Here is a 22426-nt window from a genome sequence, read left to right on the forward strand (position 1 = left end):
ATAGAATGGCTTGGGTTGGAAGGGACCCTAAGGATAATAAAGTACCAACTCCCTGCAACAGGCAGGGCTACCAACCTCCAGATCAGGTGCTAGACCAGGCTGCCCAGGGCCCCATCCAACCTGCTCGTGAACACCTCCAGTGATGGAACATCTACAACCCCTCTGAGCAGCCTGTTCCAGCACCTCACCACTCTCTCTGTAAAGAACTTCCCCAACATACAATCTAAACCTTCCTTCCTTGAGCTTAAAACCATTCCCCCTTGTCCTATCACTGTCTACCCTAGCAAAAAATTGATTCCCCTCCTGTTTATAATCCACTTTTAAATACCAGAAAGCTGCAATGAAGTCTCCTCACAGCCTTCTCTTCTCCAGGCTGAACAAGCCCAATGCCCTCAGCCTAATTTGTAAGGGAGGTACTCCAATTCTCTGATCATTTTCTGTTCATATTCTTCTTCATGCTCAGGCTTTTAAGAAAGCCAAAGATAGGAGCCAGACAAGGAGATGGCAACTACAAAGTATTTGCTAAATATTACAATGTAGCGTAGGCCAGCTCAAATAAAACACTGTACAATTGAAGGTTCCTTCCCCTCCCTGCCCAAAATTGATGAAAAGCCCAACTTGGATCCTTAAAATAATTTCATCAACACCAGTAGCATCCTACTTTAAAGATAACTGAAGCAGCAATGAAGTTGTTTTGTTTTAGCATCTCCTCCCACACACTTAGGAAGCTAGAAACTGAAGAAACATTTCTACAAGAACATACAAATTTTCTGCAACCTTTTAAAAAGTCAGAAGGGACAAATGCACTTCTGACTGAAAATTAGTAACAAAGCCTGTTTTTTCATTTTCACTCAATGAACTGAAGTTTGACCCTATAGCTAAGGGATGAACACAGGTGAAACACTTGAATTTCACTTGAGTTGTATTTTAGCAACTGATATTTCATATAAATGCTGCTACTTTAAGTGTGTCATTTTATTATATGAGGTCCTCAAAATAGTTCAGATATTCCCACTCCTCACTAACTGCTCCTCCCTTAAACAATGCAGTGGCATCCCTTCAGAGACATGACAGTTCAGTTCATTCAGTCAGACAGCCTCGCCTCAAACTCATCACCAAAACCATTCAACTTGGAGGGAAGAAAAAAGAAAAAAAAGAAATTACTCGAATTCTCCAAACTAGCACAGTCCTACTGCACAGAATGGCACTCTAACATATGTGAACACGTGTATTTGCCAGGAGGTGAAGCCAGGTGCAGGCATGAAAATTCCTTAAGCTAAAGGCTTTCGCATTCATATCTCCATCTGATTTTGAATATGAAAAATCTTAAAGCATTTCAGGTCTTCAATACCTTGAAAGAAGGCAAAGACAGATACGCTAAAGATAAAGTTTTGTCTGCGTGGCTGACAGTATAGCCCTTTACTCATGCTTATTTTTGAGACAGAGAAACAAAAAGACTGCAATGGATGATACGAGCTAATGAAAGAAAAAGGCTTCAGTGCAAGCTAGGTAAAAACTTATTTAAAGAAAAAATGAAAATCTGAGGTTTCATTTACTTTAGAAAAGGTAAATGCAGACATTATTGCCATTACAGTAGTAACTGAAAACAGGGAATACAGTCAGCAAGAGATGCTCTATTTCTATTAGACTCGATGATCCTTGTGGGTGCCTTAAAACTCAGGATATTCTATTAACAGCATCCACTTCAGTCACTAACTAGAGTCAGCAGAAGATCTTACAGATGAAGACTTAACTCCTTCCTAAGTATACTGTGTTTATAGCATTTCCATTTGGGCTCCTGATACTTCATTTACATTTTATTAACAAGAGATTACCTTATCAAGGGCTGATGCAGAGCAACCAGAGAAGCATGGACTATAACCGATATGACAGAAAGGTGAAAGTAATCAAACATAACATTGACGTAATGATGAAGGCCCCGGTGTAAGTTAAAGTGCAACTTTAAAGTTCGGCTACTAATTGGCTGTAGTGTGCTCAGGTCATCTGGTCTAAGAGTAAAAAAAACAAACAAAAAAACCACATACAATTACTATATTTAAAGAGTAATGTGCAAGCAAGTAATTAACAATTGATACAGATAACAATTTAGCACTGGTGTTATACTTTGGAATGCAATAGCATCTTCCCAGGGGAAAAACAACAACAAAATGAGTCAAGCTGGTTATGAAACCTTAAGAGGCCTCAGTGTTGGATTTATCTTGTAATCTCACATATACCTAATAGGAACACAGTACATCTATATATAACACAGTTTTAATTAGTTTAAAAAGTTAACATATGCTGTTGCTGTAATAAAATTTTCCAAATTTAAACTTACGAATAGTCTGTATCCGTGAAGTGTAGGTCTAACGTAAGCAGAAAATTCATTTCATTAAGAGACTCCTCAATCTAAAAAGAAATTGTGAAAGCATGAAACCTTTTCAGGTCCCTTATTTATAATAACTCAAACTGTACATAACAAAGAGTTAAGCATATGAATACAGTTAAGAAAATTGGCAGATTACCTTCCTCTCATCTAACAGCATTTTTATTTTGAAAATCATCACATCATTCACAGAAACTTCCTCATTTTTGTAGAGAATCTGAAATGTTTTACTGTAAACTATATTGTCATGGATTGAAGCAGGAAAGGCAAGATCTGCACCTGGAAAGAGAAACAAGTATTAATGTAATAGTTCTAGCATCTGGAAACTCCAGAGCAGTTAATAAAGTATCCTAACATTCCTATCATTTCCATGACCACATTTATAAACATTACACCAACAAAAGCAGCAGTTTCCATTTTAGTCAGCAGCTAATGGAGTTTGAAGGAATGTGCTTTGTTTCTAAAAAATACTTTATCAATATATTTGAATGTAATTTACTTTTAATACAATTTCTAGATCAAAGAATCTATAGTAAGACATTTAAGGCATCAAAAATACTAACGTTATTTCATTAATCATTCCTTTTGCTTGGCAATGCTTAACCATACTGAGATCTCAGAATTAACTACAAATGAGGCAAAGACGTTAGATGGCATGTACCACCACTCCACTGAATTAATCAAGAACAGAGGTGATTCCTCCTTTCCTTCCAGATTTTTGCATACTACTATGGCCAGACCAGTTCAAAGTCTATCACCTGAATTTTACATTTCTTGATCAGTACGACGCTTCTGCTTTCAGCTCAGAAGCTGCTCATCAAAAAGAGTTCAGAAAAATGTGCTAAGTGGTTGGGGAATCCTTTCCCAAAAAAGGTCAAAAGAATTTTGGAAGAAAAGAGAAAGGGAATGGTTCTTAAAAGTTCCCAAGGAAGTATTCAGCAATAATTAATAGCAAGGGATTATCACACAGGAAATACGATAACAGCCACAATCCTGTGAAACAACACATAGAAGAAAGTGGAACTTGGAAGAACTGAGACAACAGAAAGGCCAGCAGTTTCTTATCAGTCTTCAACAAACAGTCTCAATCACATTAACCTCTTCCAGAACACAAAGCCTTAGAGGTTGTATAAATGGGAATGTGAAACTTTGATTAAAAAAAAAAAAATTTTTTTTTTTTAAATCACTTCAAAGGAATACACAAAATACAAAGAAAACTGAATAAATACTTCCTGCTTTACAGCTCTGGAGCCCACAGACCACTGACAGAAAATCACCGCACAAGTCTGCATATGGCAAATATTTGCACTCTGTCACCTTTGTAACATTTTAGCTTAACCTTCCATTAGAAACTAGAAACCTGTAAAAACACATTTTTCTTTGCTGAAGTGCTTTCATATGCATCATCAATTTAGGTCTTCTGGACAAAATAAAAAGGATAAATCATTAAAAGGTAATTCCCTTATGCAATGTCACGTTCACTTTGTATCAATCCATGTCATATGCTAGAGATGAAGGGCAGGGAGGGGATAGTTTCACATTACACATAATCTGACAGAGCTGTACACCATCAGCAAAAGGGATTCTGCCACTGCAGTCTGATATAAAAGCAGTAATGGAGACACACGGCCAAGGTCCTGCTTCCTCTGCACTGCCAGCGCCTTGAGTTATAGCCCTCAGTTCTGCTGACCTGAGCATAACATGAAACTGCATCCTCGGAAGTGAGAGAGGAGAGGAAAGGAAGAACTAGCGCCAGGAGCAGGCAGAGCCACATCTACCTGGGGTCAAGGTCTCACAATATGAAACCAACAAGGCAGAACTATTTTTTTTTTTTTTTAAATTAGTAAGTCAACTATGTACTAGACTATTACTAGGATTCTGTCCTCACAAAAAGCCTCTTCTGCCACAAAGAAAAAACAGTGGGGAATGAATGGGTGGATAGTGATAGGACAAGGAGGAACTGTTTTAAACTAAGACAGGGGAGATTTAGGTTAGATATTAGGAGGAATTTTTTCACACAGAGGGTGGTGACGCACTGGAACAGGTTATCCAGAGAGGTTGTGGATGCCCCATCCCTGGGAGCATTCAAGGCCAGGCTGGATGTGGCTCTGGACAGCCTGCTCTGATGGTTGGCAACCCTACACATAGTAGGGGGGTTGAAATTACATGATCATTATGGTCCTATTCAATCCAGGCCATTTTATGGTTCTATGATTCTATTATATGAATTAATTTTTGCACAGTGAACATTTCTACCTCATTCCTAAAGTGCTTTTTTTCCTCCTGAAAACTATTGTTGAGTTTCTTACAGAAGAAGAAATTCAGAAAAGCCTTAAAACTGATATAACTTGATACAAAGTACAATTACCAATGTTTTTCTTTAACTTCCTCAATTGTGACTACATCACCTTTCGAGTTACAAGAATGCTAGGAGACCTTTGCAAGGTTGGAGCTAAAGCAAATGTCTTCCCATGTCACCACTAACTCACTTGTCCTAGGTCCTAAGTATTTCAAGTGAACTACTAAAGGACACACAAAATAGAAATGGAAGAACCATGGATTTAGAAATCCCATGATCTCATGAAAAGGAGGGAAGGGCTGGGTAAGGGATAAAAAGAGGAGCAGAGGAAGAAGCTAATTTAGAGGTTAGATATAAGGAAAAAGTCCGTTACAGTGAGGGTGGTGAGGCACTGGAACAGGTTGCCTAGAGATGCGGTGGATGCCCTGTCCCTGGAGACTTTCAAAGCCAGGCTGGATCAGGCCATGGGCAACTTGATCTAGCTGCGGTGTCCTTGTTCACTGCAGGGGAGTTGGACTAGATGACCTTTAAAGGTCCTTTCCAACTCTGAGGATTCTATTCTAAGCAGTAGGAAGAAAGGAAAAACCAAATGTGTATAGTTAACCTGTGGAAATAGAAGGAAGATCTAGATCAGACAGCCTACAGGAGAAGGGAAAACACATAGCTATGGTAAGGAAACCGCTGTTGACTTGAAAGGAGGCTACAGAGAGCTAGAAGTAACTAGGTGAGATGACTTGGAGTACAGTGGGAAAACCAAGTCATAGTTTGTTGAAGAGAATGAGATTTAGAAGAGAGATAAGTATTAGGAGAACAGAACAACAAAAACACCTGGTCAATACAACTCGTCCTTCTCAAGGAGAGCTGTGGGCTCCTGTAGAGCCTCCTCTATTGCCAACAAGCAATAGACGCCTACGGTCAATGGGTCAAACTTATGCTGTTCTGCAGACAGCATAATAGCAGCTATTTTCTAAAATCATGACAGTCTCACTCACTGGTTAGTATCAGCTATTCACCAACCTTCAGTAGCAGAGCTGTGAGCAAAATCTACAGTTCTGCTAAATTCAGCAAGCAACCAAAACAAATAAAAAGCAGAGGTCCTCAGCAAAATAAAACACAATCAAATCCACAAGAAGAACAAATGAGTATGTCAGTGGCATATTTACCACAAAAAGAAAAAAAAAAAAACAACCACCAAAAAGCTGTAGCTTGACATGCATTTAACTAGCCAAAAAAAGAGCAGCTCTACTCATCCTTTCATTGACTAAAATGGGGGAGAAGGATATAAACGGCAGTGGCACAACCATTGCAGACAACAATCTGATATGCCAAACTGAGAGAGGACCCCAGTTTTGGGGATTAGAGGGTTTTAATTTTTGTGAAACAGCTGCTTATCTGAACTGAACGAGTTCCCCAGTTGGCTTCCCAAGTCAAATCAGACATTTGTGTTAATACTGCACACAGAGCAATATAAAGGTAAAGAGTAGAAGGCAGGCAGAATCAAGGGCTGATGTGTTTTGACAGCACTGCTGATCTTAACTCACATCAAATTGCAGCCTTAACATTTATGCCTAGTAATGAGAGACAAAAGCGCTAACACATGTCACTGAATTTATTAACAAGATTGCAGCTTTCCGAAAATTAACTGGAGACTGTTCTAAAATATACCACAAAATGAAAGAAACACTCTTGAAACAACATTAAACATATCATTAAGTTCAATGATTTAAAAAAAAAATCATTTTTTTTACTAGAGCAAAAGAATCAGATTAGCACAGCTACATTTCCTAAGCCCCACCACACACTGTTTGAAATGGAATAGTTTTGGTTCATAGGAATTATTTCTTTACTTCACATAAATCTAGAACATCCAAGAAATATGCAAGAAGCTTGAGTAAAATTCTGTGTCTAAATTGCATTATTCAACATTAAGTTTAAAATAGTCTCAAAAATTCAAGTTTTGGAAAATTCATCTCTCTTTTTCTCAGACTATAGTAGGTCCTTCTTGGCAATTCTAAGAATTTCACCTGTCATTTGAAAACTTCATTCATTTTTGTTTTTCACATTTCTACAGCACACTGAGGTGTGGGTTTGACAGAACTAGGAGAGCACTAAGAGCTTTCTCCAGCGGTAAGTTTGGATCCTTTTTGAATCTTTTTGAAAAAAACAAAGAAACGGGGACTGGGGAGTGAGAGAGTTAACAGTCTCAATAACAGTCTGTATCCAATGGTCTCCATGACTTGAAAGATATCTACTTAAATGAGAACTGTCCTTGGCAATCTTGGTCCAAAACACAAAGAAGACTGAGCATATCAATGGAAGAAAACAGAAGATATTAGTATGTTTTGCTACCAGCAAAGAGAATTAACAGAGGAAAACTATTAAGGCAAATTCTGCAATTAACTTTTCAGTCTCACTGCTATGAACAAGGATCATCAGGATATAATGAAATACTTTGTATTTAAATTATGTTAATAACAAAATAGAAACATTTTTATGTTGCTTATAATAATACAAGGGAAAAATTACATTTCTTTAATTAACAAGGCAAGATAATGTCTTCATTTACTACAAGGCTTGGCACTTACCAGTTGCATGTAACAAACTAGCTTCTAATTTGTGTGGAATTCTTGGAGGGATTTTCATAGATGCACGAATCTGGTAAAAGCTAAAGAAAAAGACAGTGATTTGCAACACATGTGGTACAGTACATCTCAGTTACCATATTCACGTACACACAGTGAAGAAGCAGAAAACAGGAATGGAGAACAAGACAAGGAAGACTGAAAAGATCAACACCGTGCTCTTGTGACTCTTCATCAAGCAGAAAGATGGCCACATGTGAATAGAAGGAGGAATTGATCACAGAGCTTATCTTTCCAAATTACAGTGTTGGGGTAGATTTTGATATAGGTATATGGTAGATTTATGCTAGTAAGGGTAGGAACTGCAGGTTTACAGCCTAAAGAACCAATAAAAAACATAACCAACACCTTTTGTTTTTTGTTTTCTCGGTCTGTGTCTGCATCTTTAAGAGTTTTTAATCCTGTTTAGTTCCATTCTGTCTCCAGCCTTGATTGTGATCTATGAAATCCCTAATTGTCTCATACACTGACTTTACGGGACTTTTCGCATGACACAAGCACCCACAAATAAATACTTAGACAATGTGTTCTCTCCATCTCACCTCAATTCAGGTAATTTGTTTATATTCAAGCTGGTTAGCTGTGGTCACCTCCATGGGAGAGTTCCATGAGCTGCTACACAGCTGCACAAACATCACTACCACCAGAGGGAGGGAACGAGAACATTCAGAAGTAGAAAGTGGGCAGAAGCTTTTTTATTCCACTCAACCAGTCTTACAGCTCGTTTTCATCACCTACACTAATCAAATCCAAAGTATCCCAACCTACTGCCATTGTTCTGATTTTGGGTTCTATCAACTCAGCCTAAACTGATGATCCGGTAGTTCATTCGTAAGTGTTCTTTTTATTTGCCTAAGAATAAATAAATAAAAAACATTCTTAAATTAACATTTCCACAAAATCAGTAAATAAATTTTTGTCTGGTCCAATAGAAGGTATTTAAGCCAGTGGTGTGTTTAGAGATAAGAGCAAAATCCTTCCTACTGTTTAAGAACTGAATAAAGCAACCTACTGCAAACTAATAACTATGTATTTTGCTTTAGACATCCACAGGTCAAGGAAGATTTCAAGCACATTTCTTAAGTCATTCATGAAGTATGAATTACATTGGCACTTGATAAAAAAATATTAAGTGCTCACTGTCATGTTCTACAAGAGTGTAAGGAATTAAGGTGATTAAGAGAGCCTTCTCATCAGTAATCTAGCAAGATGTAATCTAGTTTTCTGTGGGTCAGACGTGACTTCTATCATTTGGTGAGTTACTCATTTCACCTACACTGAGGAAAGATGGTACATTACGATGCACAATAACCTCAGTAAGGAGATACTTCTCACCAGCCTCAGCTTCACTGTGTCACTTCTGGACCCCCAGTAAACATTTCACAAGAGCATGACATCTTACAAAGCACATCTTCTCGTGATCCAAATGATAGGAATGTGATAGCAGAGCACAACACTTGTTACTTCAGGTGTTGAAAAAAAATGGAAAATCATTGGTATGGTTTATATTAAATAATACACCTCAGTAGTTCAGTTAACGCTGTGTATTTACTAGCCTTCTACCAAGCTGGGTCCCTTTATCAGACCTTCAAACAGCTCAAATCTGCATCATTCTCAGTCCACATATAGAATCATGTTGCAGATACACAGAGCATAGCTTTAGTTTAAAATCTTTACCAAATGTGGATTAACGAATTAAGACTGCAACAATGCAATGTGCAAGGCAAACAACAAAAACTGAACACTGAACAGAGAAAGAGGTTTAATTCCATAGTATTTAATGTAGTAAAACTCATTTGCCCTAATGATGCTACTAGATATTAGATGACTATTTACATTCTGGGCCCCAATGAAAATAGTAATCAATAGAATTGTTCATGCTTAGAATGTAATTTGTGAAACAAAAGCCTGTTTTGACAACCTTACTCTTCCTATTATTAATTCATCAAAAGCAGAGCATTCTACGCTTTATCCATTAAACCCTTTGCCTGCCTGATGGATTTTAAATTGGGTTAATGGGGAGATGAAGGTGCATTGTTTGCTTGTTTGAGACAGGTGGCTCTGATATTCAGCACAGATTTATACTTTAAGCCATTTATAGCAAAACATTTACCTGTTAATCTGAATATTTAAATCCTGGAGGAGTTCAGTTTAGGACAAATACGTAAACATTAGTTTCAAATCTTGTGCCAAGGTCTTTGAAACAATTATTTTACAGCATAAGATATTTCAATTAAAAAAACAACATCCTACACAGTAGTTATCCAAACTATTCACCGTCACTCATCTTTAAATACTCTACAGATTAAGGATCTATCTGCAAATGAAGTGCTATGATACTGATACAAAATGTTTTATTTACAACCAAATAGCATTTGTAATGCAGAAAATAAAGAAGTGTTTTCTAAAGCTCAGATACACTTTGGAGTACTCAAAGAGCTGGCTGATGTCATCAGGAGACCTCCTTCAATTATTTTTCAACAGTCTTGGTAATCTGGTGGGGCTCCACTACACTCAAAGCTGGCAAACATTCCAATTTTCAAGAAGGGGAAGAAAAAACCTCTGGTTATTACAGGCCCATCAGTCTTACTTCGTGTCTGTTAGAATTACGGAGAAAATTACTCTGGGAGTTCTCGAAAAACACTTGAAAGACAATGCAGTCATTGGTCATAGCCAACATGGATTCACAAGGAGAAAAGTCCTGTATTACAAATAATTTTCCTTTGTGACAAGGCTACCTATGTAGTTGACCAAAGGAGGACAGCCGATGTAAACTTCTTGGATTTCAGCAAAGCTTTCAATATTGTCTCTCACAGTCTGCTTCTGGACAAAACATTCAGCATACAAATATACAAATGCAGTGGTTGAACAGCTGGCTGATACGTTGGTCTCAAAGAATTACGGTAAGTGGGGTTACATCAGGCTGGTGGCCAGTCACTGATGAGGTTCTGCAAGGCTTCATTTTAGAGTCAGTTCTCTTCAATGATTTTATAAATGACATGGAAACAGGAATTGAAGGTATATTAAGTAAGTTTGCAGATGATATTAAATTCGGAAGAGCTGTTGAATCTTCTAAATGTAGAGAGTTCCGCCTTGCAGAGAGATCCTGAGATATCTGAGGGCTGGGCAATCGTCAACCACATAAAACTGAACAAGAGCAAGGGCCAGATTCTGCACCTGGGATGTGGCAACCTTGGCTCTATATACAGACTGGGGAATGAGAGGCTGGATAGGACCCCCATGGAAAGGGATCTGAGGGGTCTGGTTGATGTCAAGTTGAACATGAGCCAGCAGTGTGCCCTGGCAGCCAAAAGGGCCAAAGGTACTCTGGAGTGCATCAGGCCCAGCACTACTAGCTAGTCAAGGGAAGAGACTGTGAGGTTGTATTGTGTTTTGAGTGCCACAATATAAAGAAGGACATCAAACCCCATTACAGTCTACAGCTTCCTCACAAGGGAAGTGGAGGGGCAGCACTGAGCTCTAGTGACATCAATAGGACCCGAGGGAACAGCACAGAACGGCATCAGAGGAGGGTCAGGTTGAGTGTGAGGAAAAGGTTCTTCACAAGAGGGCAGTGGGCATGGAGCAGGTTCCTCAGAGCAGTGGTCATGGCCCCAGGCTGCTGGAGTTCAAGGAGCCTTTGGACAACACTCTCAGGCACTGGGTTTGAATTTTTGGCGATGCTGCGTGGAGCTAGGACTTGGACTCAGTGATCCTTCCAACAAGGGTCTCTTCCAATACAGGAAATATTTCTATGTTTCTATAATACTTTCCTCATTTGACAACAAGTTTAAAAAAAAAAATTCAAAAAATGCATCAAGACTGAACACTCTCTTTTCTCTGAGCCCCACATTTCTCATCTTTCCGTCTCTGAACATTTATCAATTTGTGCCACAATCCTTCCTTTTCCATCAAAAAACCAACAATGCAAACTGACCACTCCCAACTATTTCTTAGTTGTACCATAAACACTGTCTTGTGATAAGTCTTCAGCTGACCCATAAATCTCATCTATCCAACTGCATCTCCTTGGGAGTCCAGACAACAATTCAGTATCAAAGACTTGTTACATTCAATTATCTTAGATATTCTTAAAATACTCTGCAAATAAGATCTGAATACAATCAACTCTTCATTACCTTACATAATGGTAGAATGAAGGTGTCCTTGATAATAGAAAATTCCAGATGATAACAGTGCTACATTTCATGCTACGGATTGTACTGGAAATGCACCCAGATAGATGAAGCAGCCTAAGACTAACAGAACTTTAAAACCCCTTGTCCAGCATCTTCCAAGAGGTAGAATGTGCAGTCCTCATCAGGCAATTTTAGGCTTAGTGTTAACACCTTTCAGAGAGTCTAACAGTTTGGGTCCATCAGTGTGTCTACATCTAAAGATCTACCCAGTGTCCATACAAACAGAGAACACGGTATGAAAACTGCAGCAGCATGGTCAGGTCTAAAGCAAACTCAGTGAGATTCAATGAGCAAGCCTAACTTCTGCTCAGCCCAAGTTTTCTGACATGTATGTGTAGCCTCAAGAACATCAAACAGGAATACTTGAACAAGCTCTGTGTCACTTTGGATCTTTCTCAAGGCTTGACTGCAACAGTGACCTGCAAAAACTACTTTGATAATTGAGACAAAAGCTTTATGTTTTAATCAATATTGCCTTGAAACTGTTTTTTCCATAGCAGAAATATTAGCAAAAACATTAAAAAAATTAACACAGATCAATGATAGCAATTAGTTTTAGAATTCCCCAAAAGTGCTGGGGGTTCTTAAGACCTAGATCACTAGTCTTTTTTTGGAGGAGGACTCTTGAGCAATAATAATTTGAAAAAGTTGTTTTAGACCATGAACACTTGGCAAAAATTTTAATTTAGTTTTAGTATTATCTTCCTGATGCAGAACAGAGGCACCTCTGCTTACTGCTGTCAAAAAGGAATGTTTTATGTATAGAGATAAGAACATGTTCTCTTGAAAAAGCATTACCAAGAGATCATATGGATTCTGTCTTAGTAATAGCCCTCATTCTGCAGTACTCCAGGCCAGGGACTGCTTGTCTTGAGAAGCCATGCTGAGAAAGATCTGAGAGTCTTGGCAGACACCAAGTTGAACACAAACCACTAGTGGGGCCTGGCAGGAGAATTATAGAATCACAGAATTGCTCAGGTTGGAAAAGACCTTAAAGATCACCAAGTCCAACCACAACCTAACCATACTATCCTAACAGCCCTCCGCTAAATCATGTCCCCAGGCACCACATCCAAATGGTTTTTAAACACATCCAGGGATAGTGACTCAACCATCTCTCTGGGGAGCTTATTCCAGTGCTTAACAACCCTCTTTGTAACGAAGTTTTCCTGATATACAGCCAAAACTTACCCTGGCGCAACTTAAGGCCATTTCCCCTCGTCCTGTCACTTGTCACCAGTGAGAAGAGACCAACCCCACTCTTGCTGCAAACATCTCTGAGGTATTCAAAGAGAGCAATAAGGTCTCCCTTCAGCCTCCTTTTCCCTAGATTAAACAGCTCCAGTTCCTTCAGTCTCTCTTCATAGAGCATATTCTTCAAGCCCTTCACAAGCCTTGTTGCCCTTCTTTGGACCTGCTCCAGCACCTCAGTGTCCTTTCTGTATTGAGGTGCCCAAAGCTGAACACAGAGAGATGGGGCCTTACCGTCCCATCCTGGGCAGTATTAATAGAAGCACAGCTAGTTGGTTGACAACAGTGATTATCTCTCTTTACTCAGCACTCATTAGATCACATCTGGAATTCTGTATCGAGGTCTGAGACTCTCAATTTGAGCAAATTCAGCAGAAGCCCATCAGGTTGGACACAAGTGATCACAAGCTCTTAGGAGAAGCTGAGGAAATGAGGCATTTCTAAATAAACAGCTAAACAAGAAGGGGCTGCAGGTGCCAGTAACTGCAAGGAAGTTACTGATAAACCTGAGGTTAGTGATTGGAGAAAGAGGAGCAGTGATCATAAACTAAAACATGTGAGGTAGGCAGCATCTTCCAGTTCCTATTACATCATAAACTTGAGGGGAAAAAAAGAGAATATACAAAATTATCTCTTAAAATTTGCCAACCTTTCCTTCTCTAAATGCTCCCAACATTTATCCTTTCCTTCTCAGCTCACATACAGCAGGTGTTACGTAAACCGTTGACAGCAGGTCAAAGATGAATGCCAGATCTCTTACCATTTCACTACAAAAAACCTTTGTTCTGTAACAATTTCACACCCATATCTCCCAAAAGGTACCTTTGCACGTGCTTTATATTTACTGTATCAGCACACACAATCAAAACTGAAGTCACTAATGGAATACTTATAAATATTTGCAGCATTTCTGCCAACCCGAACCTATGCAGTGCGCTAAATGTATGCACTTGCTGATGCCCATTTATTTCATTTGGTCCTGAATACAATAATATGCACATCCATAATTCCATAGTAATGCTATTAAAAAGTTGAAGGATATCTGGAGCTTAGTATCCTTACAACAGACATTGTAGAAAAAGGTCTTCTAGAATAGATAATCAGAATTACTGATCTCCAGTGGGCTGGGAAGAACTTCCTGAATAAAGGATTAAATCTTTTCCAAACAAGTTGCATTAAAATCTTGTAGATTCAAAATCTGACATGAGTCAGAAAATACTTTCCAACACAGAAACACAGACAGATTTCTTTTTTCTCTTTCATTTAGATGGGTATGGGTTCGTTTATAATCTGAGCAAGAAAATGGCTTAACAATAATCAGAATTTATCTTGCTACCAACAAAAAAGGAAAGATAAGAAGTAATGGTTATGTGACTTTTTAATGCTCTTACATGGAACCATAGGCAGTAACGTGTGCAAGTGGAGTCATCAAGGACAAGCACTGTTAAAAACAAAAAACTCATGCATAAAAAAGCCTACGTGCTTTTACAGAGACAGCTGCATGAGCATTTACTTAAAAAATCACTTACTCCACCAGCTAAAGCACATTCCAAGGGAAATGCATGGCCTGGAAAAGTTGTATAATACAACTCAGTGAGGTATAACTTTTCTGCAGTTCCTCTCGCCAAGCAGAGGAAAGGCAGAAATGCACACGGCAAATTCTGACCTTGTCCCTGAGTCCCCATGCACTCAGTGCACACTTAAATGGATTCAGTCACACTAACAAGAGCAAACACTGAACATCTTGGACTGCAGTGTTCACAGGCATACTGGGTCACCTGCAGGGCAGCTTCTAAATTTATCAGTTTGCAAAACGAGGGAACAGCTGTGACCTTGCGGATGCAAAACCTCAGGAGAGCCCTTGGGATCTATTGAACACGTGGTCCTGTTGAAAACCACCTGCTCAGGTGCAGAAAACTACTGATGCTCCTCTTCTTTCCTTTGTCCAAGCTGACATCAATCAGACAGGTGTGGCAGAGCAAGCTTCATTTGGTGCACAGGAAAATGGAGAACAGAAACTTCAACTGCAGTAAGGGTTTGAGGCAGCTATATATTAAAAAAAAATCTAACAGAGAGAAAATTTTTTACGTACTTCTGTTCAGCATCTCCCTGTCCTACAATCTTATCTTGTGATAAACCTCTTGCTACTGCAGAGACCCTAACAACACTAATTCTTTCAAGAATGTAGAAAAACCCATCTTAAAAGCTGCAAAGGCATTTAGCACTTCACACAGCCAGTCACAAACCTGCATTGTTTGGAATTTTGCTGAGAAGTAACTTACTTCTTTAAAAAAAAAAAAAAAAAAAATCTTGTGTCTATGGAACAACTTGTTTTCTAACAATTAAAGATGTATTTGAACGAAAGAGTTGTTAGGTTGAAAGCTGGATGGCAATTATTTGGAAGACTATTACCTCAATAAATCAGACAAGGGAGACAGAAAAGTAAATGTAGTTAAGGATTTTGCCTTATTATTACAAAAGGCTTTTCTTCATGTTCTTACCAGCAGCACAATCGGGTACAATTTATGCAGTGGTACTTAAAAACTTGAAAGGGAAATACTCTCTCAAATAAATCTCATTGTTTCTTTTTTTAAAGAGCCTAATAAACACATAATAATAGATTAGCTTTTATTTAATCAAATAAATCTTAACTTGTATCAGTCTATGTTTATAACTTTAGTTCCCCTTTTATTTCCTGTTATTACTGAAGGGAACATAATAAATCATGCTAAGTTTTCTCTAAGTTTAAGTTATCTTTAAATTATAACAACTCTACAGATCTCACCTTAATGATTTCCCTATGAAAACTTTCCAACTGCATTTACATGGATTAAAATTATTATTATTATTATTTTTATGTATTTGATTCAAGATATTAGCAACACAAATAACACTTTACAAGTGTTTATGTTCTGATTGTCTTGAATGTTTCAGTTTTCTGGGGACAAAGGTACAGGACGTAGAGTTTTCCTGGCAAGTGGAGTCACAGCTGTTCCAAAGCTCCACCTTCTGCAAACAGACAGTGGTTCTTCTTCAGAAACATCATAACATGTTAATTTTGAAATCAAGGTTTAGCAAACACAACAGATGGGAGACCAGAAGACAAGTCTGACAACTCATTTTCTGGTACTTGTTCCAACGGTATTTCAATTTTTGTTTCCCAAGTTTTGCAGCTGTGCAATTCTATTTCATCTGTCAGCAATCAAACATACAAGCTTTACCATTCACTTGGTAGCCTACTTTAATGAAATTCAACCTCTATTCTATGAGCAAACATATCATGCATTTAACGAAAAATGGAAATTTAGGTACCACAAAGAAATTGTGACAAAAATATTCATAAGGAAAAAAAAAAACAAACACAAAAGCAACAACACCAAATGCACACTAACTATCATATTTTATGCAAGATGCATTACATAAAAGTCAGTACTGTCTTGACCCTTGCCAACATCTTCATCTTTTTCCCTGTAGACAGCTTTATTACCACTTAAGGAAGTTACACCAGCTTGAGTTCTTTTTTCTTCTTTTCTAGTTTATATCAATGTTGTTTCTAATGCAACTGCTCTTAGATGTTACTTGGACATCATGAAAAAAAAAACAACCAACCAACAGTCCTTTGGCATCAGAAGCTTCCATCTTTCACCTTCAAGCAAGGTGAAGTTTCATGATTGATTTAAGCCAGCTTAAGACAGCATTGCCAGGAGCAAGATAGGAGCAAAGTCACACTCCAAAACCTCTTGTGTTCCCTGGTTTAAGGCTGACTTTCCGCCAGTGCTCCTTGTAAGCAGAAATCTCACTGAAGAAGTATTGCAGGTTCTCCTCAGGGAACTGGAGGGGCGGGGGGGTTTGCTATTCTGAAAGTCAGCATACTTGCTTTCTGTCATCCTCTTCCTCCTTTCCAATGGGAAAGATCCTGGCGCTGTAGTAATGATTAGGGTCTTTTCCCTCAGAAATATCAGGACTTGGGCCCTCAGTGCCCTACGCTGTCTGAATCCTCTGTCTCTCATGCTAGCTGGCATTGAGAAAATCTTCACCCTCTTCATAATAAGGAAATACCAAGAAACTCTTGAAAATTAGACTATGATTTTACAACACAAGGATTTTTGCGAAAAAGTCAAGTTTGAAGAACTCTGCTTTCACTTTCCCCTCCTCCCAGACACTCACTCTTGCCCCTGTGCTACAGCATATTTTCCCCCAGTCAACCCTACCAGCACGCTGCAGAGCAGCACTGCAAACTGGACTGATTCAGCAGCTCAGACAGCACAACTGAGAGGCTGTCCATTGTGGTGACAAGGAACAATCAGGAGCAAGGAAAGCAGAAACTGCAAACTGGCACTGCCAACCAGAGTCTGTATCTGCAAATGACAGCTACAGAAATTAGAATGGATGTAGCTGATGTCTGTCACAATTCCCTATCCTACAGGAAGGGATGCCAACTGAGAAGGAGGCAGAAGTTCAGACAGAGGGTTTCTTTCAAAACATACTCATCTCTGGACTGCTGTCAGCAAGAGATGATACTGATGAAGCAGACCCTAATCTTTGACAGTCTCCTAACATGGAGGACCGAACTTCCACACCATTACAGTTATATCAGCCCAGAAGCCAGTTGGTGATAAAAGCAGGGATCCTGTTCCTCCATTCTATCTTCTACTCTTGCACTGGCAGATTAGCACTGGTCTTGTGGAAAGTGGGCCAGGGAGTAGAATTATACTGTCTGTTTTAATTCTTCTGCTGGCTTACTATTTTGGCTTGGCCCATGAAAAGGCAGAAGAGCATTACTGCAGGCAGTCAGGAAGCACCAGAAGAGGGATGACTCTTTTCAGACTGCTGCTATTCAACAGGTCTCCTTCTCACTAACATGTACACCCTCAGCTAATGTCCCAGCCCATTTAATCCACTCCCAGACTACACTGCTGCCAGCTGCTACAGATGCTGACTATCTGATTGATCACAGAAAAGCAAACAAATCAAGAGATGACCATGCATATTAAACCCTTTGGCAGATATATGCCACTGTACTGGCTTAAGCCAACCACAAAGCTGCAGACAAGAATGCTGTTTCACAATGGATTTGAGTCCAAGGAATTTTCAAACTTTCTGGAGAAACAAAGTTGTATAGATTAACATGAATATGTTGAAATGGGCAAAGTTCTTTTTTTTCTTTAATAAATAAAAAAATGAAGAGCTCAGATGTGTAAGCCTAAGTGCCTACAACCCTCTGGAAACGTCTCTTGAGTTTCTTACCTGTCAACTCAAGAATCTGGCAAAGGGAGAACAAGTGGAGAGGAATGAATGACAGTAAGAAATCTCAAGGTATGAAATTACTTTGTATGACATACAGTAACTGGAAAAGGTATCGGGAGGTTTAATGAGTGAAAGAAGATTTTAAGAGATGTGAAGCAACATGAGTTCTGAGTAGGCATTTGATTGAAGCAGAAGCAGCAAGTTTGAGTTTGGTGGTGTGACAGGTGTGCGACAGGCACCCACATTCAGACAAAGATTTCTAAGATAATCCAGTAAACCGCTGTCTGTGATTGCAAATACATCAATATGTAAGAATGGATGTATGCACAGCAGAAGGGGCACAAGAAGGCACCGTGCCAGGATTTTTTGTTGTTCCACAAGGCAGATATGACTCTGGAATACTCAGTGAACGTTTCCCTCTATTCCTGCTGATAGCTTTGGATCTCAAGCTAATTTAAAGAACTAGCATAAATTATCTTTCTGCAATTACCAAGTACACGTAATTAGGGAAGAACACTTAGAAACAAGAGATTTTTCTTCGGTTCTCATTATCCTCAGATAGAGACTGGTCTGAACTATAAGCCAACACAGAATTTACATGCTACAAAAGAGTGCAACACTTGTGAGAAAGAATCTTAAAATTAGCAATGCTAATGACTAAGCATGTACTTAATGCAAAGTTAAAACTGCTTCTGCTGTCATATGCCATTCCAGAATACTGAACTCAGTGAAACTCAGATTTAGAAAGAGAAGTTACATACTAAAGAAACCATTATTCTAATGTCTTCAACTAACACCTCAGTGAACACCTACTCTCATGCTACACACAGGAGTTAACTATATTGTTCTAAAGGTTAAAAAAAAAAAAAAAAAGAGAGCTTTATCTGGAGAAAAATCATTATATATTCAGTACTGTCTTGCATTGTCATTTCTTAAAATGAACTCTCTGGTCATGTTTCTGCTGAAAAGCTTCACTCAATCTGCTGTCAACAAGGCACGAGGCTGATCCATAATCCTTACACAAGAACATGAAATGGTACCTGGCCTTATGTATGCAAGGCACATTTTCTTTGATAATGTAAAGAAAGAAGCAATTACACAGGCCTCCAAGTACAGTCCTTAAAGGAAAACATATGACTTAATCCATACCACAATTACATTTAATGTTCTTGTCACACAAAATAGCTATACCTATGGCAGTATTCCAGCAGGCTTCAGCAAGATGGCAAAAAGGACACATCTAAACACTTGTTATTTTATTCTTGAAAAGTAAGTTTTGCCAAATTCAGTATCTGTAAAGTACATCTGACTCATTCAAAATAATGAACTTTGAATGTTGGGATGTCGTTTCCTTCCAGAAGGACTACATAGGTGTAGGAGCTAAGGTCTGAATAAAATCCAGGTTATTTGAAATCCATAGCCAATACCTGAGAAGTCTAGAATATACAGTGAATTCCCAGGAACATTTATCAAACACTGAGGCATATTTTTGAAAGTATACTGGCTGAGGGAGTGTTGGAGGGCAAAAAAACAATGTTAAGTTTTTGTAAAGAAACCCTTCAGTACAGCTGCAATTACCAGCAATTTGTTGTGTACCCAGGAATAATGACTGAAGAAGTAAGCACTCGTACCATTATATTTAGATATGTCAGAAGATGTATCTAAAACCAAGAGCTGTAGTCATCTGATTTAGTTTCTTAAGAGCAAGGCAAGTCCTCTAGGAATTTATGCATGGAGTGGAATAAAAAGATAAGATTCTCCAAGTCTGAGTAGAAACCCAATCTACAGTAGCTTTAAACAACTACTCAGCAAGCTTCCCTGTGTGGCCAGGGAATCTGTGTATCCTAACACAGATATTTTACTCAGGTATCTAAAAACAGTGGTACAACCTCCCAGTGTCTTAAGTTCCATTCATATAGCTAAGGCAGAGCATAGATCAAAAACCTTAATTTCTCAGCTAACTCAAAGGAAGCAGTGCTCAATTTTACACTTACTTTTCCAACTGCTATTCTCAACAAACATAGGGCTTTTCCTTTTGAAAAGGCAAGATTCTGAAGTACCATCATTTGGCACTTCAAACAGCCATTGCTCTTTTGACCACATCACATCTTTGTCCTCTCAGGCATCCTCCGTCAGAAGACCTATTGGGGTATTTGATCATACCAACTTCTAACATCTGAAGCATTACCAACTTAACATATGACTTCTGATTGCTCATTCCCAGTTTTGCCTGTTCTTGCCTCAGAGGAAGAAGGACCTGTGTGTGCGACCACCACTGAACTAGAAGCAGAAATTGATCCACTTAAAAAAAGCTAAGAGAAGTAGTAAGAAAGAGAAGTATCTGCACTTTTTTCCTAGACAGACAATTCCCTGCTTTTACAGCCTGGCCTGCTAAATTTTGAACCTGCATTACTGCTATTTGTATTACTGGAAAATCATAAGCTGTAGAACAGAGCTCATCTTGCAGCTACTAGACCAATCTGACAGTTTTCTTCTCCCTTTGAAAAGATCGTATGACGTTAAGTAAAGATCACAGTACGATGCTTCAGATCTGCTGCTACATGTCAGAAGAGGACTCAGAGCACTTATTTCCTAGAGTCTGTGTCATACAGGAATGCAGTTTGAAAGTAGAAGTTTGACTGGGCTTTATGAATTCCAAACAAAACCAAACAGGTCTGTCTGAACATGCTGTGTACCCCAACTGCTTGCTATTTGACCATATGCCAATACACAAACCATTTGCAGAAGCTGCTTCTTTATTTAGGAACAGAAACTGTCCATCTCCTGATTCAGCCAGGGCTAAAAATGCTAACTTAATGTTAACACATTATAAAATTAATGTTGATAACTCACTGGACCCAGAGAAAGCAAAACAAAATAAGCTTTCATTTGTTGCCTGATTTCTTATTAAATTACCGTGTAATCATAGTAAGAGTCATTAAAATTCATACTCTGATTCAGTGTATTTTCTTTTATGCTACATTATGCACAACAAGACAGATGGAAGTATAAAATGTCAATGCTGCTGAGATACATTTGTAACTCTCTGCACAGGGACAAAACATGCATCTATGGCACAGAACAATAACATAAGGTTAATTTCCCAATAGCTTCCAAGAAGTGTTTTCACATTTCTGTGATATTGGACTACACAAAAGAAACTCTTACCTTAAAAAAAAAAAAAAAAGATAAATCAGACACATAGAGACTTTAGTATTGAAAAGTCTAAATGCATATCTAGCTAGTTGTGTGCACTATTACAGACAAAATAAAAAAATGGTTAGACAAAATAAGATTGCATACAGGCATAGAAAATCTAGACTAATGCTGTTTTCAAAGCAGATCTCACAGCAACACCTGTGCTGTGCTAAACTACAAACCATCAGCTGAGTTCCTCTTGTCCATTACATTTTCCAATTCATATTTGAAAAAGCAATTATTAATGATTATGAAAAATAGGGAGAATAGGCCTTCCTGTATTAAGCCTAGTTAACTAGCTACCTGTTGTGCGAATGGACAGAGTCCTTACGCTAAAGGGCTTACAGGAAAAGAGACAACACAGAAATATAAACAGGGCTGTGCAATGACAGACATAGAAACTGTCAGTGTTTCAAAAATGATTTGAGGAAATAGCTTTTGTGTGAAGACACGGGCAGGACAGAAAAAAAAAAAAGACTTCTTTCAGAAAAACCCTCTATATCCTGTATATCTAATAGTTTAAAAAGTACGAGACTTTTCATTTTTCAACAATATAAATGTATTGAGCATCTCTGTTGCAGATTTTTCGAAGTGGAAAACCAGTATGGAAAAATTAATATCCTGGTTTGAAAACTGAGAAGTGGGAAATGCAGCCTGATACCAAGGCTACGCTGCTAATAGGAGTCAGGCAGCGTAACACAGGAAAGATGGAGACCTTGCTTTCCCAGAGTGCTTGATGCTGCGATGAGAGAGGAGTCAGAAGGCTGACAAGGTCAAAACGACAGCCTTCAAAGTAGGAGAACATAACATATATCAAAGTCAAATGAAAATTAAATGAAGTAATTCAGGGAAATTTACCAGTTTGCATTATATACCAGACTATGAAAGATGTTATATTATTATGTTATATTTGGTCCTTCACCCCAAAAGAATTCATAATTGAAATAAAGGCGGGATGCAAGCAGGCAGTTGGGTACAAACAGGATAAAAAGAGTCATCAATCCATCCAAAGTGAGCCCATAGTTCCTGTTTCTTTCTCAGGCAAATGCATCTCTAGTTTAGGGCAAAGCCAGTAGTTAGGCAGGACAACTGCTGCAGAAAATGGGCCCCAGGTTTGCCATTCACAAAGTCTCAGAATCCTTAAGAGTTCTGTGGCATGTACGTTTCTTCTCCATGTTTAAAACATGCATCATTTGCGAGTGGC

At 38.5% G+C, this 22426-nt stretch overlaps 1 protein-coding gene across 3 annotated transcripts in view; it reads right to left on the minus strand.

Annotated features, from left to right (window-relative positions):
* The window catches only part of FAM135A (family with sequence similarity 135 member A), an 81194-nt gene that overhangs the window by 38703 nt on the left and 20065 nt on the right, over nucleotides 1–22426 (minus strand). For all 3 annotated transcript variants that reach the window (XM_085217824.1, XM_085217823.1, XM_085217825.1), the window contains 4 exons: nucleotides 7271–7350; nucleotides 2526–2665; nucleotides 2339–2409; nucleotides 1836–2009 (listed from right to left, as the gene is read on the minus strand). In XM_085217824.1, the coding sequence (XP_085073950.1) occupies nucleotides 1836–2009; nucleotides 2339–2409; nucleotides 2526–2665; nucleotides 7271–7350 (465 nt within the window). The remainder of the gene's footprint in view (nucleotides 1–1835; nucleotides 2010–2338; nucleotides 2410–2525; nucleotides 2666–7270; nucleotides 7351–22426) is intronic.

This window comes from Meleagris gallopavo, chromosome 2 (genome assembly GCF_905368555.1).
Source record: "Meleagris gallopavo chromosome 2, MGAL_WU_HG_1.1, whole genome shotgun sequence".
Lineage (NCBI taxonomy): Eukaryota > Metazoa > Chordata > Aves > Galliformes > Phasianidae > Meleagris > Meleagris gallopavo.